Source organism: Eumetopias jubatus, unplaced genomic scaffold (genome assembly GCF_037043125.1).
Source record: "Eumetopias jubatus isolate StellerSeaLion01/CBP00866 unplaced genomic scaffold, mEumJub1_p1.0 scaffold_5, whole genome shotgun sequence".
Taxonomy (NCBI): domain Eukaryota; kingdom Metazoa; phylum Chordata; class Mammalia; order Carnivora; family Otariidae; genus Eumetopias; species Eumetopias jubatus.
In genome coordinates, this window is record NW_028274811.1 from 25,319,012 (window position 1) to 25,337,474 (window position 18,463).

The following is an 18,463-nucleotide window of genomic DNA, read 5'->3' on the forward strand; positions in this document are numbered from 1 at the left end:
ATTAAACTGATGGCTGAACTCTCAACAGAAATTTGAAAGGTAGAAGAGAATGGAGTGGTATCTCCAAGAGCTAAAATTCTGTACCCAGCAAGAAGAGTCCTCGAAAAAAAGGCAAAATACAAAAGACTTTCAGAAAAACAAAAACGAAGACAAATACTCTGTAGCAGATCTACAATCAAGGAAATCCATTGAGAGAAAGAAAACAATTCCAAATGGAGGCTTCCAGATGCAGAAAAGGAAAACCAATGAAAATACGAAATGTGTGGGTAAATCTATATGAATAATGACTACATAAAATAGGAATATTAATGTCCCAACACATATACAGAATTAAAATACATTACAAAATAACAGAATGTAAGTCTGGAGAAGAGTAAATGAAGTTATTAAAGTACTTTAAGTTCTTTGCAATGTTCATGAAACTGTAGAAACAGACTTCATAGATGAAGCATTACATTGCTGTCATCTCTGATTTAAGAATAGTAAAACTGTGTGTAACTACGAAGATTACACAGGTGAAAACATTAAATACAAGGAAGGAAAAATATATAGCATGCAAACACAAACCAAAAGAAAGAGTATGTAGTTGTATTTCAGATGAAGCAGACCTTGAGGGAAAAGCATTAGAGACATTAGGGGACATTTTTTAATAATAAAAGTTTCAACACTAAATATGTACCTAAGCATACACCCTCTAAATATATAAGGCAAAAAATGGCAACAATAAAAGAACAAGATGAATCCACAATTAGCTGTCAAATTATACCACAGATTTCCCATTGACAGAAGAAGCAAATAAAAAATATGTAACGATAGAGCAGATGGGAAAAATTGTTAATAAACCTGACCTAAAGTGCATGAACATAGAGTACACATAAAAACAATTTTAAAAGTTTACAATAACGCAGGTGTCAGCAAGTTTCAAAAGAATGAAAACATACAGAGAATATCCCATGATCACAAAGCAAACAAGGTAGAAATAACAAAAATAACTAGAAAATTATCATGTACCAGGAAATTATTAAACAAACCTAAACAGCACAGAGGTCAATTAAGGCACACTGCAAATTAGAAAATACTCAGAATAAAAATTAAAATGCCACATATCAAAACCTGTGGGATAAGCTAAAGCTATGCTTAGAAACTGTTTTATAGCTCTATTATGTGTATTTAACAAAACAGAAAGGGGTGTCTGGGTGCTGCAGTTGGTTAAGCTGCAAAAAAACCCGATTTTTGGTTTTGGGTCAGGTCGTGATCTCAGGGTTGTGAGATCGAGCTTGGTGTCGGGCTCTGTGCTCAGCTCAGAGCCTGCCTGAGACTCTGTCTCCCTCGGCTTGTGCCCCTCACCCCCATGTTCTCTCTCTCTTAAATAAATAAATTTTTAAAAAGGCAGAAAAATCAATGAGGTATTTGTAAGTGGTTACAGTAAGACAGAAATAGTGATGGGAGTATGTCTCAGCTCAAAGATCTTCCTCCTATTTAGTTTCTATTGCAGACAGAATTGATCTAGGAATTCGTTCATCTAGGAATGAAGTAGACGAAAATATAAAGATTGAAAATAGTTTTAAAAGGTCAGATGTTTGGTTGGTGTCAGGAGTGGGAGATAACCCATACTCCCAAGATTTCCACAGAGGTTACGACCACGGAGAAAGAGGTTATCCACCAAAGTAACAAAATGAACCAAAGGCAGAAGAAGAGCAAGTCTGCAAATTGGGTGGGTAATACTTACAAGCAATCTTCATCCTCACTAGACCCTAAAAGACAAGCATTATTATCTCTACTTTACTAATGAGGAACTGAGGCAATAAAATTAAGCTGTCAGCCATAGATCTCACTCAACTAATTAGCGGAGTTAGAATTAAAACGCAGAAATGATTCTAGTACTCTGTTATACTCTGCTTTGTACCAGGAACTCTGCTGGTAACATAAAGATTTCACTTATGTGTTGAACATAAGGAATAGCACGGAGGACATTAGGAGAAGGGAGGGAAAAATGAAGGGGGGAAATCGGAGGGAGAGATGAACCATGAGAGACGATGGACTCTGAGAAAGAATCTGAGGGTTTTAGAGGGGAGGGGGGTGGGGTGATGGGTATTAAGGAGGGCACGTACTGCATGGAGCACTGGGTGTTACAGGAAAACAATGAATCATGGATCACTACATCAAAAACTAATGATGTATTGTATGGTGACTAATACAACATAATAAAATAAAATAAAAATTAAAAGAAAGAGAAGACGAAAACAGATGGGTCTCACCTTCAAGAACTGCAGTCTAACAGTGAAGAGTAGACAGAGATTTACAAGTATATGGCATCTCCTTTCTACCTCATGAAGGAAACAGATCGACAAATAGGAATCCTCTCAACCTCTTCATGTGATGAGAATAATGACAGCAACTACAGCTGATAGGTTTGAGTGCTCACTACATGTGCCAAATACATAAGCAAGCAACTATATCCTTCTACATACTTTTTACATAGATTATCTCATTTAATCATCAAACAACCAGACAAGGTAGATGCTATTATTATAACCAATTTACACATTAAGAAACCAAGGTCCAGAGAAGTTATACAGGTTGTCCAAAGTCACATAGCTAGGAAGCAGGGAAACTGGATTTAAAATTCAGGCAGCCTGACTATAAATCAGTTGCTCTTTCCTACTAAGTTGTTTAAGTTTTGAGTTCCTAACACCCAACAGTTCCTTTTCTTTATAACAAAAGAGGCAGAAAGGGGAAAGTTTTCCTCCAATAGGAAGCCTTGATTTCTTAAAGCTTCTCTGCTTTCTCTCAGCTTATCTACCCCTTTTCCTTTTCTTCCTACCCCCAGCAGGGACTTATGAGCTTACCTTTCATGAGCAACGTCAATTCACTTACCTTATCATCCTTCCAGCCTATAGGTCTGGCAAACTTTCCTATTTTCCACAGTTACTTTATCCATTTCCTATACATGAATTCTGAGCTCTGCTGGAACTCACATATCCCATGAGGACCAGTGTCAAAGTTCTATTTGGGAGGTGGAAAGGTTCCTTAGCTAACAGCTTGAATACAGACACAGATTATGAAAAAGTACGTATCTTTTGAAGACTCTGTACACATATAAAGGGAAAGAGATGTATTAAGAAGAGGCTAGAGGTAGAACATAATCTTGAATGTCAAGCAAAGTATTTTGATTTTGAATCCTATAGGTAATAGAGAGCTACTACAGGTATCTGGGAAGGGCAATGACGTAAGAGCTGCTGTATGTCTCAGGCAGACTTAACCTATCCAAGTATTTTCTGACCCAAAGTTCTCTGCACATCCAGGCAACACTTTGGGGCAACTTCTTTTATGCAAACTCAGGTACTGCGTTGGTCTTTTGGCTCTGCCATCTCAACACAGGGCCACTGAAATCATAGCAGCAGAAGAGAGCTGCTGGAAGAGATTGCTAAATTTTGCCAGCAACCAGGGAAATAAAAATTTAAACAAATAACTTTTCATCGGATTGGCAAAAAGAAAGATAATACAAAATATGGGAAAGGCTATGGAGGAAAACAATATTCTCATAAATTGCTAATGGGAGTTATGGATTGGTATAGCCACTCTGGAGAGCAAACACTAAGATTTATTACATTTAAAATACAAAAACCTATGACTCAATAGTTCCTCTTTGGATATCTATCCTTAAAAAAGCATACAGGTGTGCAAGAAGGAATACACAAGAACATTCTTTACAAACAAAGTGTAAAAGTTTAAGAAAAATAATCGTCACAAGGAGAATGGCTAAATTGTTATAGCCTATTATGGATTACTGTGCAACAGTTCAAGGAATGAAGCAAATCTGTTATCAAACTTGAATAGGTCACCTAGCTGTACTGACTAAAAAAAAGTAACTTTCATGATAAATATAAGACTCTTTTTTTAAAGCATAAAAACATCATTACGTGTTTTCTGGGCACATATTCATCTAAGTTTGGGAAAAAAGATTTGGAGGAATATATACCATGCAATCAAGAGCAGTACTCTCTAGTGAAAGAGAAATATCAAGGCTGGTAGTCCAAAAGGAGTTTCAGCGTGATTTGCAATACCCAGCTGAAATGTTTTATTTTTGTATGGAGAAAACACTCCTCTATTATTTATTAGAATGCCTTATGAGAACATGTTAAGTACTAATATACCTAATATATAAAGTAGAGCTGAGAATAAGCATTTAACTTATAACCATCAGAAATGGAGTAGAAAGTGATAAATATTAGGTAACAAAAACTCCCAATATAAGAGCCTCTGCGGAAAGTTAAAAATGAATGGAAAGCGAAGTACTGCAGGGTGCCTGGGTGGCTCTTTCGGTTAAGCATCCAACTCTTGATTTTAGATCAAGTCATGGTCTCAGGGTCCTGAGATTGAGCCCCACGTTGGGCATGGAGCCTGCTTGAGATTCTCTTTCCCTCTCCATATGTCCCTCCCACCAACCCCCCCACTCAAAAAAAAAAAAAAAAAAGGAAGTACTCCTGTGTTTTCACTCTACTCCGTTGAACGTGGCACTCATGCTCTTTAATTTCCGTGTGTGTGTGTAAACTTGAATGAGTTATATGCAATCAAGAAACAGTAAGCAAATCAGTGAAGCTTAGGTAGGGATGTATATAGGGGGATAGAGGAGACGAAGGGCTAGAAGTAGTATTCTTAGGTGCTTTAGATTTCCTGTATTAGAAAAAGGCTACTCAAAGAGCTTGAAGCAAAAAAATGACTGGAAGAGATCTGCTTTTTAAAAATATTACTCTAGCATCATATAAGATGAAACGGAAGACAATCATACATATGGGAGACAGGAAACATCAATCAAAGCACAAGAAGACAGGGGCCTTATGAAATTAAAAGCAGATTTATAAAGAAGCTTCTAGGACTAGACAGAGTGACATGTCATTAAGTATCACCTGACAATGAGAGAGAACTGAAAATAGATTGAGGGGCATCTGGGTGGATCAGCTGGTTAAACGTCTGCCTTCGGCTCAGGTCATGATACCAGGATCCTAGGATCGAGCCCCACATCGGGCTCCCTGCTCAAGGAGGAGCCTGCTTCTCCCTTTCCCGCTCCCCCTGCTTGTGCTATCAAATAAATAAAATCTTTAAAAAAAGAAAAGAAAATAGATTCTAAGGCCCCAAAACACAGTTTGGAGTCTGTTTTAGGAAGACAATCTAAAATGTCTCAAAAGTCCTGAAAGAAATAGCTGTATATAACCACAGTAGCCTCAGGTATATTACACTAGCACTCTGCATGAGACAAATGAACTACAGGGGAAGCATGCATTCTTAATTCATTATTTTTACTAGAAGATGAGGGTTGGAGGGACACTGATACATATATCTCCCCACTGTAACATTTTTAAAACCAAAGAGCAGCTTTCAATCAATATTTGCACTTAACAGGTTTATTAAAAGTCCAGATAGACTTGTTGAGAAAAGAGGAAATCAGTTTAAGAGTGCAGGAAACCAGAGTCACTGCAATGAATGAGGAGTGTAGCAGAAGATAATAGGAGAAGAGTCCCGCACTGTCTAGTAAATGACAGCTAAGACTTTAGTCTGAATGAAGTCTGCCCAGAAGGGAGTAGTCAGCTGTGTCAAACACCACAGACAGGTAAAGTAAGGGCCAGAAAATGACCTGTAGATTTAGCTGTGTGTAAAAATGAAAATGAACACACTTCCTTGACCAGTGACCATAGGAGCACCTAAAAGAAGGCAAATAGAAGCCACAGTGGTGATGCCTCTTCCACTCAGGAAACAGTCACTTTGGGTAAGCAATGTGAATACATCAGGAAGGTGAGCTCTCAATCACTCAAGGAAGAGCAACCTCCTGAAAAAACATCCAAACACACTCAACTAAGAGAAGACATTAAACGTGAAGAAAGAGCTAAGCAGACAATGAGGGAAACGAATGTCATCCATGAAATGAAAACAAGTTATTAAACAAGAGTGGCTGTGAAAAAGCATCACCTGAGATTTCAGAAATGATTAATGATGTGGGAAACAAAGGCATAAGAGAAATTATTAAATTTCCTTACTACCTACAGCCCACTGATAAGTCCTCGAAACAGGCAGAATGACATTCCTCTAGGGACTCAACTGCCTCGATGTTGACACTTTCCTAAGGGCAAAAGACAATCTTAGCCCAACCCCACCCCCAGGATCCTGTAAGTCTACTTTAACATATAAAAATTTCTTTAGAAATTTCCTTTATCTCTAAACCTCCAAGATACTTATGGGCAATCACCACCACCCCCCCCCCCCCCCCCGCAAGCATATGGCCCACTGATATACATCTGAAGGGTCTCATGACTAAGGTTTTACTAGATGGTAATAAATGACTTTTTCCCAACAACAGCTAGCCCCCTCAAGGTCCTGGAAACCTTGCTTCCAGAAGTCCACACTATCCCAAACCCCCTTGCAACCTGGAAGTATATAACGGGCCACTCTTCATGACCCCGGTGCAGCTCGTTCTGCCCACGGGTCCTGTCCCCATGCTTTAATAAAACCACCTTTTTGCAACAAAGATGTCTCAAGAATTCTTTCTTGGCCATTGGCTTCGAATCCTAACGTCTCTCCTACATCAATTAATACAATGATTACGTTTAGAAATTTAAAAGATGAAGAGCAGAACAGCAACTGGTCACAAATGGAGAATCAGCGAGCTAGAAGATCACACTGGAAATGCATGAAGTGAAAACAAAGTCTGAAACAAATGTTTAGAGATAATATGGACAGATCCCGAGTTCCAACATCTGGAGCAATAAGAAAAGAGTTGCAGTTTTCAAAAAATAAATTTCCCATAATTGAAGACTGATGGGAATCTTCATCTTGAGAGAGACTTGCAAGTACTAAGAAACCAAAACAAAAAATTAGATAATCCATAGTAAAACCTCATGGCATCAAGGATAAAAAGTAAAACCCAAACAAAACAAAACACAACTAACCACTGACAAGAAAAAGATTACTTAACAAAGGACTAAGGATTATAAGGAGCCCAGATTTCTCATCACCAACATTGGATGCGAGAGACAGCACATTAGCTTTTTTAAAGGCTAAAAGGAAAAGACTTTAGATTCATTATTTTATATACAACTAAACAATTATTTTAAAAGTAAATATAAAGTGAAGCATTTTGAACACTCTAGGACCTAAAGTTCATCTCCTCCCCTCAACCCCCACTCTGGCTTCTAGCACTCCTTATTCTGTCAAGAAAATTCAGAAGTAATGAAATCCAAGTAGTAGGGTGGGCAAAATACCTGAATAAATAAAACCAGTAAGATGTATTAGAAAACCGAAAGAACCAAGTTTGAAAAATTAATCACAGGTTTAATGTTTGTGCATTCACAATCCAGAGTTAAAATTCCATCAGTAGTTAACATGAGAGATGGGGGAGGGGGAAAAGAAGCCATACTCTTTTACTAATACTTAATTTACAAAGTACCAATCACAGAATCCTGCTCAGATAGTATTTGCTGGCATTTAATCAAACCTTAGAATCTGATTTTTTAAAATCCCCCTTGGCTCTTCTATACTTGTTAAATCTTAAATCAAAAGCTGGTTACCAATACCACCAAAGGCTATTTTTTTGTTGGTATTCTAAACAACAACCCCTATATATCTCATTCTTGATTTTCTTTGAAGCTTTTTCACTTGGTCTCATCCATTTCCCTTCCACAGGTTTTAAATCTTAGTGTCAGTAACAAGCATCAGCAAAGCGTGGGCCCCACAGGTGGCATTTGTACTATGGAGGCCACCCATGCCTTACCAGATAGTACAAATGAAGCATATACCTCCGTTTCTTTCCCTCTCTTTACATTTCAATCATTGTTTGCCAAATGGATAGTAAATTTAAATCTTTCTAGAAGCTGCGTTTAAGAAAGATATGCAGTGAGCTATCTTTCAGATAAAACAGTACACTACATGCTATCACAGTATTTCTCCCTTAGTCACTATCAGTAGAACAACCTTTAAACAAAGACATGATTTCATCCTAGGAAATGCTTCTATTGTGCCTGTCTCTATTCAACAGAATCATAAAGAAATCTTGAAACAACCAATGTTACAATTAAAGTGCTAACTAAAACATACAGTTTTATAAAACAAAAATAAAAATTCACACTTCTCTGGTTTTGTTTTGAAATTTACATAACAGGAAAGATAACTTGAGTGGCATCAAATTTCAGCTCTATATAAACACTATTAACAATACAATTTATTAAATTACATTGTATATTTTCCTAAAACCTAGCACGTCCTGTTATGTAGCATTTTGCTTTTCTGTGAGTTAATGTTTGCTTTAAAAAACTGACAAATATAACAGATGTTACCTTAATGTCTCAAACTACTCATGATTCAATTACTATTTCTAAAATGCTTACTACTATTTCTAAACTAAAAATTTTTTCATATACTTTTCATACTAAGTATTTCCTTCATATTAGTTCACTGATGAAGTTACTACCCTGTCTTCCTAAAATTTTTGTATAATAAAAATGTGTAAATATAAACTAGAGATTAGACTAACACTGCTAAATACATCAACCATTTAAGGAGGCAATACAATACAGTCAAGTTAAAGAGTATACTCCCAGATAAGTACAGAATTAGCTATAAACAAATGATTCAGTCTGAAGATAGTACACCTCAAATGCATTACATTTTAAGTCTATAGATTATTAAGAAGGTGTTTTTTTCAAATCCTCTTAGAGGTATATTAGGATACTTTAGAGATTCCTTTAAATTGAAAAACAAAATGGCCATGAGATTGAGCTTTTTAGATTGCTTTGTAATTCTTATTTTTTAAAGTTTAGAAAATGTAAGAGCACAATAAAGCTAGTTTACAATTCAAAGTAGTAGAATTTAAATTTAATAACTAGATTATATCCATCTCCAAGAAAATAATAAACATTACTTACTTTGGAGGCCCATGGCTGAAGACAATTGGCATAACAGCGAACAAGAAAAGCCATTTCCTGAGCTGGAAAGGGTAGTTTCCTTTTCAAACCAGAGCCACACAGATGAGTATGTTGACAAAATTCTGTTAAGTTTCTTTTTACAAATCACACGCCATTTGCAGTGTTATATAAAGGCAGCTTCTCCAAATCCCTTTCAAACTGAAATCAGGAGCTTTCAGTAGCTCAGAGTATTGTTCTAAATAACTGCAACAGTTTTCATCACAACGTTCACTTTTCACAAGCAAATCACAGTAAATCAAGATGTTTACATTTCTGGCTCAGTACATACAGACATACACATGCTTCCTCAGGCACCTGGCACAGACATGCACAGTGGTAACACACACAGTTAATACAGTATCAATCAAAGTAAATAAGGCAACATGCATCAAATCTGTGTTCCTGGATTCTGAGAAACCTTTCCTTTCTGTAATACAGCTTTGTCTCTTCTTCAACTTATTTCATTCTGTAGAGCAAGCACTGCAGTAATTCTTCTGCATCAGAAGAAAACCAGAACACTGTAGCCTTAAAATGAAAGTTTCTTCTTTATCTTCTTAATCACCAAAGGTTAAAAAAAAAAAAACAACAACAAAAAAAACACCAACCGATGAGCAAGCAAATGGTAGTTAGAAGATATATATGCTCTAACAGGTCTGTCCTGGAGAATGCCTGAAAATATCCAAAATTAAAATTTTCTCTTTTCACATGCACTATTTACAGCTCTGCAGAATTGCTTCTTGTTCTAATGCATCAGTAAGACAGTAATGTTGATCTAAGTCTGGCTTTTCTGGTTGAAAATTTATATGTGATGACACAAAAACACTACATCTTCTGCTAAAACAAGACTATATGTTAGTGTCTTAATTCCTACTGTCCTTGTCTGTTTCACAGCAGCTCCCTAAGGAGAAGCTCCTATTGATTCCATGCTCTGCAGTAAGATGAAATATCTAATAAGAAGGAAAGAGAGTGGGAGGAGAATAGAGCTAAAAGGATGACATCACCTGTATAGAAAGCCTTCAGAAACTGCATTAGATCAATTGGCTACTGTATCTGCAGATGTAGCCCAAAAAGCAATTTACTGAAAACACACACACACACACACACACACACACACACACCCACACCCACCCTTCCATGAGACATGTCACCCAGCTAAATTCTGTAAGAAAAAACTGGCTTAAAGCACCTCTCTATTCAGTTTTAAAAATCCATCTTGATTTTTAATTCTGTGCACTGATACAGAGTTTTATTTGGGAAGCTAGATTTCCTCATATTATTCAAATTTAACACAGTATTGTCCTCCCAAGGGAAAATAATTAGCACTGGTAAGATACTTGCATTACAAATACGTAACGCAGCCTTCCTCTCAGATATCACGTATGTTTGTTACACTACTGATTCAGGGGTTTCTGCTTGCAAAACTTCCTATTTATCAAATAACTGTCCAAAAGGTATAACCTTCAGGATACTCTAACATTAAAAATATCAAAATTAGTACCAAAATTTTTATGTAAATAGTACACTTAAATGGAAACAATAGAATTTCATTTTGCAAAGGAAAGATGAAAAACATCACCAGGCACAACAGCCGACTTGCAGCCTGTACCAGCTTCTCTGAGGAAGAATAATCTACGCAATATGGTACTTTCCTGCAGCCCAGCACTCAATTCCTAGAAAGACACAGGATGCCAGAAAACTCAAAAGGAATTAGTGAAGAAAATTATTGTACCTGATTAAAAAATTGAGGTTGGACTAAAAAGTAATCATTTTTCTATAAAAATTCCAGAAAAAAACCTATATTTTGCCACACCCTGTCCAATCTGAAAACACAATTCCTCTAGTATCCGCCCTTACTCTTCACACTTCTGCCACAAGGAATCTATTGCAGATACTCCTATAAAGAGTTTGCACTTAAGGTTGTAATGGTGCCTCCCAATGGCCAAAAAATGATATAGTTTTCAACAATAAAATGCTTAGTACATCCCCAGACAGCAAAATTATGAGAGTTACAATCAATGAACAAAGCAAAGTAATACAACTATTATGCTTTATTCACCTAACACTATTTTGAGGGCAGGAGATGTGCAGCTTAGTAGGAGAAATTATTACCTGAAAGATGGGTGTTATTACAAAGGATTCCACTGTAAAAGAAACATCATGTCATTAGCCCCACCAAAAAAAAAAAAGAGTTCTTTAATACCTCTGGGCAAAGTATGACTCACTTTCTGAACAATACTAAGCTGCCAGTCTGAATTGTGCTCTTACTATAAAACTACAATTAACTTTAGTAAAGCTAAATATTATTCTGAACAAAAACAAGCCATGCTTTCAAAATATGTGATCACTTATGAATTTAGGTTTCCATAAAACTTAAGAATTATATTTTTGGCGAAAATTTCAAAAGGATACATGCAAAAAATTTGCATTTAAATTAAAATTAAATCTCAAAAATACAAATAAGCATGACTAGCTTTCTAAACATAAAACATGGAAAATATAGACAGGTTGATTTTCAAGCACCAATGTATTTTTTCAATTTAATTATTTTAAATAAACTACTGTGCGTTGGAGTTTCAACACTATGTAAAGCATTCAAGAATAAATTAACTAAAATCTAATTTTGATCATTCATTTTTTTAAAAGAGAAAAATGATAGCAGGCACTCTATGTAAATGAAGCCCAACAATTCCTAAAGATAAATTTCAAGACAAGCCTTTTATACATAAACATTAGTAACATGACTCAAGAGTATTTCAGTTTCATTGGCAGATAATAATTACATTCATGTATGGTACCAACAGGATAAATTATAACCAAATCTAAAACAAAATCATAATGGTCATTTTTCCCCTTTTTTATAATAAATCATGCTGACGGCACACAAAGAAAGACCTCAAGCTGAGCAAGGGAGAGCCATCTCTTAGCTGCTTTAAGAAATTGCTGCCCTGTGTGTGAAATGCAATCCACTAAATGCCATATGTTAGAAACTACTGTAGTAAACACCAACTTAGTAAAGGAAAAACTCTCTTTTCCTTTAGTGTGGCCTGTAACTGAAGATGACATCATCCTTTTCCTTGTTCTACCAATCACCTCATAGTATCTGCCATCCGGGGGAAATGTATGGTGAACAGAGCATGCAGAATCCCCCTGTGCAACAATACCATGAAAGAAACACACAGGCCAAATCCTATATTCAGCCTATGAATCCACCAGCATTCTGAGAATATGCTAGACCACATGATTTCTTCAGGGGGGAAAAAAAATGACATAACCTCCTAATTAATGAAGGAAGAAATAAACATCTTTTGAAGAGAAGTGTCAGGAATTTGTCAAATAACTAAAAATATGATTGGGGAATAAACACTTTTTCACTCCCATCATTTTTAGAATTTTATTGTGATCTCATTCCATTATCTTACCAATTCAAATGAAGTAATCGCAGCAAGGGAGAGTGCCCTGATCTACACATTACCTAGGAACCATCACCACAGGATAGCCATTTAAGAATACATTTCCCCTGCATATGAAACATCATGATGTTAAACCACATAAGATGAAATCTTTGGCTTCAGAAGGATCCGCCACACTACCATAAAATAAAGCAATCAACGTATGTTGGCTTTGCAAAGCTTGAAACCATTACAAAATCTATTTATAAAAATGTAAATGTTATGTAGTTAATAATTAAAATTTATGTTAACTGTATAAACTACCTCTAAACAAAAATACAAACTAAAACATCTGAAATACTGCATAGAAAACCAAAAATGAGGTTCTGATAGTTACCAAACTATACTTTTTACTTAATAAACAACACTGGGGGGGAGGTCATCAAGGATAAAGTTATCAGAGGATATACCTTCTAGACATTATATAAAAACAAACAACTAACAATAACGAAAACCAGATTTATAGTAATCTCAGGCATAGTCCATACTGTTTATTCCCCACCTGCACAGTGAAATATTGTAATTACAACTTAGAGAAACCAAACTCAAAAGCAGGTAAAGAACAAAAGAAAAATTATGTACTTTCACAAAATAAAATAAACAGGCCCTTCGTTTCTCTATTTCAGTTGTAAGCATTTGGTCTTTAAAATATAAACTGTTAAGTGTGCTGATTTATATAGTAAAAACACTTTAATCCTTTTGAAGAATGAATGACCCTTTAATGTCAGAGAGGAACATATAAGCCCTTGTAAAGGATCGTAGCAAGCTCTCCCACCTCTTCCTCACCCCCTGCTTAACATGAACATTTGAAATGAATCTTCATTAAGTTATCAGACACGATTAATTCTAATTACTGGTGCCCCTCAGGAATTCCTCCTTTCAAACTGCATTCTATCTATTGCTCAGCCTTTCTGAAAAAAGGAAAGCCAGAGTATCAGCATTCTCCTCCTATTCTTTTGTAAGAAAGTGTGCTTCAAACACACTATCATCTATGTCCACTAAATGGTCAGCACCATGCTGTTGAAAACCCTGCTAAAGCTACCAGCAGGACGCATAAGCACTATGAAATATGATCCTTCCTTAGGGAGTGATCAAGGAAGGAAAAGCAAAGGAGAGGGAAGCCTTCATCATCAACTAAGGTGATGTAAGCTTCTATAATTAGAATCAGTGAAACCAAAGGAACAATAAAAAGGCACACCATGCTTCCACTTTCCCCCAAACTGTGAGTTATAGGAGGCATTTTTCACTCATTCACTCACATACACATATAGGCAAATAAAGAATACATTCTACATGTAATCAGTCAAGTGTGCTACCGAGCAAAGCTACTGTGAAGTTTTAAAATAGTAAAAGCTTTAAAATAAAAATGAGGTCTACACAATAATTAAAATAGAGCAACATATAAACATACCTGGAAAAACAAATCTCATTTGAAAAATTCAACTATTGAGAATATGGTCTCCATCTGTAGATTCCAGAATATATTTGAGACCAACTTTAAATCACTTCTCTAATTTTAAATACTGCATTTTCTAGTACTATAAAAGCCAAATGCTGAATTCAGCATAGTTTCTGAACAGGTAACAAATCAAACGAAACGGCAATAACAATCAGCATTTATCTATTTGCTATATCTCAGTAGTCATTACTCCTCCAATTGGAATGCTCTTGAAAATCATTACCTTGGACCACTGGTATACATTAGTAACAGTTGCTTCAAAAAATCTTCAAAAGAGCTTTCGTTAGCAATTATTGTATAAAGTGTTTCAAGTATGTTAAAAAACTTCTCCAATTCTGGTTCCCTGCGCAGATCCAGAGCAGCATGCCCTGCCCTCCTTGAGATCCCAACATTCCTGAAGTTCAAAAAAAGTGAATGATACTTTCTTAAAACAACTAAGTTAGCAATACTTATATGCAGAGCTATAAAAGTAATTTTTATATCCTTAATCCAGTAATTTAACTTTCACAAATCAATTCTAAGAAAAAAATCTGAGTCCATTTATTCATATGAGTTGTCTCTAATAGGGGAAAAAGGCAGCTTCATGAGAGTATTCTGTTATATAACGTAATACTACTATTAAAAATATTTTGGGAAAAATTTAATTGCCTGAGAAGTAGAAAGGTGGGATATATAAATATCCAGCATTATCTAAATTAGAAGATGTGAATTAATCGAGATACTTTTCAAAATCACTAGCAACACTAGCTATCTCTGGGTTGAGGATGACAGCAAGTTTCTTTCTTAACGTTCTTCTATGTTTTTACATTTCTACAATGAGCATTTTTTTTTTCCACAAACTTTTTTTAAAAATCTGCTCCAGGCAGGCATTTGTCCTTAGGTTGATTCACTATCACCCCTTTGCTTTTTCTCTATTTTTGGACTCATGACCCTCTAGGTAGGTACAAGAACTTCCTATCAAGAATTCTATATTATTTCCCAGAAGGCAAATGGGAAGCAAAATTCTCCTAGGAGATGTTAGACACTCATGAATAAATAGAAAAAGTCCTCTTCTGTAATTAAGATGCAAAGCACCGTAAACAATACACTGTCCAGGGCACTGTGGTACCCTTATAAGAGAGGCCTCACAAAGCTCCCTAGACATTCCCATCATGTGAACAGACAGTGAGAGCTGAGAGAACCTTCAGCAGAACCCAAACATGCCTGGACCCTCATCTTAAAATTCTTGCCTCCAGAATTTTGAGAAATAAGTGTGTGTTATTTATGAGCCACTCAGTCTATGTTATTTTGTTACAGCGGCCTGAACGGACTAAGACATCCTCAAAGAGATTTCAGCAATCACATGTTTAGACCAAAGTCCTCTAATTTCTGATGAGCTTGGCAGGGGACCGGATCCTAATTTCTTACTGCAGGAATGGCTTGGTCAATAAGACACACACAGACTCTACCAAAGCAAAACACACTCTATAACTTAAGATATCACATGCATGGCCAAGTGGAAGAAGACAGCCATTATTCAGTGTACCAACATAAAGGTGATTAAGTGATCTGGTCTTAATAATCAACTGTCCTGACAATTATGTCTTAATCTTGCTAAATATGCTCTGAATCCAAACAAAACAATCCAAACAAAACTGCAGGAGAGCAGGGAAAGCGAGGCGCAATCACAGAGGGAGCTGCTTGCTTCATTACAATTTGTGCGCCTAAAATGAACCAGTAGATTCTAGAGTACCATACCATGACTACCACCTGCCATACTTTCCTAGAACAATGGACTGGGTAGAAAAAATATATATAAAGAAAGGTGAGTAAAAGGAAGCCCTCTAAATTTAAGACCATGACCCATGATGCTGCCATGAAATCCTCTTTCTAGGTGTCCTTCTGGGAAGTGTTCGATGGCTCCACTTATACGCAGGTATCATGACGGATAGAGAGAAAACCAAGGCTAAGGGCTTCTGCTGTGCCTGAGAATGTAAAAGGCACCATAAGCAATGCAGGGGACAAGAAAGAAAAAATTATGATATAGTCTATTGTGGAACTTAGGATCTAGTTAAGAGAAGGTAACACACACACCAAACACCTATACTGTGTGTTACTCAAAAATACAGCATAAGAAATGAGAAATCAATAAAAAGGACTTATAATTTCATAAAGGAAGTACCGAAACACCAACAAGATTTTTCAGAACTTTGAAGAATGTCCTTGTTTATATTTGGGTTAATACTGTTTCCACAAAAATGAGCGTGAATGTTTTCTGATATTATGGAGACTGATTTCAAGATAAATAAAGGCACACTTGGTGCTTGACCTTGGTGAAATCAAAATACTTCCTCCTTATTGGTCCTCCCTTAATTTTACCATTTAACTTCACATATATACCAACATTAAAAATTCAAATCATTACATCTGAAAAATGTTCACCATTATAGGCTATTTAAAACATAGCAATCAACTTCATGTAAAAAAAAATACAGACATTTGAGAAATTCTTAAGTTATTAATTTTGTTTTCTGTTATCTTTGGAGAAGAGCCAAATTATAGGAGCACACTGCATGTAAGTATAACATCCTATGGGACCAATGAGAAGTGCAATCTATGAATAGGAAATGTTAAGAAAGACTTCTCCAAAGAGATCAATGAATTAATGAAGTCTTGGGAGCTGAGCAGGACTTATCAAGAGGACACAGTAGGAGGCCATTCTGGTTAAAGGAGCAAATGTTAAAATTAAAATTGATTCGTTAAAGACAGAATTACCTTAGGTAAAGGAGCCTATAAGGACCTTCGGGGGGCGGGGAGGGGGAACCACAGGACCAAAGAAAGGGACCTCCAGCAAAATAATGGGGCCAGAAAGCTACAACGATAAACTGGTGCCAAATGAGGAAGAAATTTAAAAACAATTCTAATCTTGAAACTAAAGTCAAAAATATTTTAGACACATTTCTAACATATGTAACTTATTTACAAATTACATATATCCCTAGCAAAAATATTTTGTGTCCATTATGAAATATACACAAATCTCCATAAATTTAAAAGGATAAGATAATACTACATATAAATATAAACTCTATTTTTCTTCCCATGTCCTAGGGACTGTTCTGTGATCTACATCTTAAGATATTTGGGCTAAACTACTGGCCTTGCTAACTACTATCAGAAAGAAGACCTTCAAACCAGTAATTCCAAAAACCAGTCATCAGTTTTGGGCAGACACCCCTGTCATCATTTAATGAGATTCTAGCCACTGGTTGTGTACAGTAAAGCAACTTCAGTGACTTTCAAATAGATTTAGTTACCACTTTATCTTTTAAGGTTGGACAAAGAAAATACCTTGTTTCAAGTGAGCTACTATGAATAAACATTACAAAAAAACTGGGTGGGGGTGGGAGCAGTGGTAGGCTAAATGCTGGCTGTCCTAACTTCAAGCCAGCTTGATATTTCTTTTTCCTACTTTTACTTTCCCTTTGTTCTAATTCTTTAGCTTACTTGTTTTTTATTATATCAATATACTTAAATATCTTGGTAAACACATTTTATATTCAGGTATAGAACAGATAAATAGGAAAACCATTTTATAAGCAACAACAAAGACTGAGTATTTACAATAACAACAACAGGAATAGAAGCTGCTCACATACTGAATGGTTTTCAGAGCCTCAAACACTAGGCAGAACTTCCTATAAAAAAATCTCTCATTTAATCCTTTCACAAACTTATAGGTTACTCATCAAAAGAGATGTAGGAAGGTTACACAATGTGCCCAAAGTTAGAGAGGTATCTACACAAGCTGACGCAAAAAGAGGCATCCTTATTTTCCTTGATAGGCAACAAGCTTGGAGGGTACAATGATGATGGTTCCCATTTTCAAGGCAAGTATATTGTGATGGGAGAAGTGGACATCTGAAGAAACCATCACAATGTAGTCTAATGAACGGTTACAAGTATATACATGGAATACTGTGGGAATGCAGAGATGTGTACCTAACCCCTCCCAAGAGAAAATCATGGAGTCCTCCCATGAAATGATATGGAATTGAGTCTTGAGGATGACTAAGTTAGTGCCAAGAAGACAAAGCCTAAAACAGCATGCTAAGTAAAAGGAACAACAGATCTAAGAGATGTATATACAAGCAGGTTTCTTACTCAACACACACATACACATACTGTATACGGTATATACACATATACAGTAAACATCTTGTAATATACGTCTATCAAATCACTTTAAACTTAGTGTTATATGTAAATTATATCTCAATACAGCTGAAAATAACTAAAAACATGGTTCCTTCAAGGATCAGCAAATTCGTTCAGCATGAATAAAAAGTAGAGAATATGTAGGAAAAAGGAAAAGACAAAGCTGGCGAGGTGGACAAAGTCCAGACCTTGCTGTCCAGTCTGGTAGCTACTAGCCACATGTGGTTACTTACACGTCAATTACTTAAAATTAAAATGCTAAATTAAAATCCTCAGTCATACCAGCCACATCTTAAGTGCTCAGTAGTCACTTGTGGCTAGTTACTACCAACAATTTGGAAACACATATAAAATCAGAGAGGAAGGAGAAAATAATCTTGAAATCAAAGTGATTAATCAGATAT

At 36.0% G+C, this 18,463-nt stretch overlaps 1 protein-coding gene across 12 annotated transcripts in view; it reads right to left on the reverse strand.

The window, feature by feature from the left end:
- Positions 1-18,463, reverse strand: part of RAPGEF6 (Rap guanine nucleotide exchange factor 6) — a 209,555-nt gene that overhangs the window by 112,715 nt on the left and 78,377 nt on the right. The window contains exon 1 of one of the 12 annotated variants that reach the window (XM_028103456.2): positions 8,916-9,436. The exons of the other annotated variants lie outside the window; for them this stretch is intronic. Coding sequence (XP_027959257.1) covers positions 8,916-8,969 — 54 coding nt within the window. The 5' untranslated portion in view covers positions 8,970-9,436. Of the gene's footprint in view, positions 1-8,915; positions 9,437-18,463 lie in introns of those variants that run through there. 12 annotated transcript variants of the gene reach the window in all.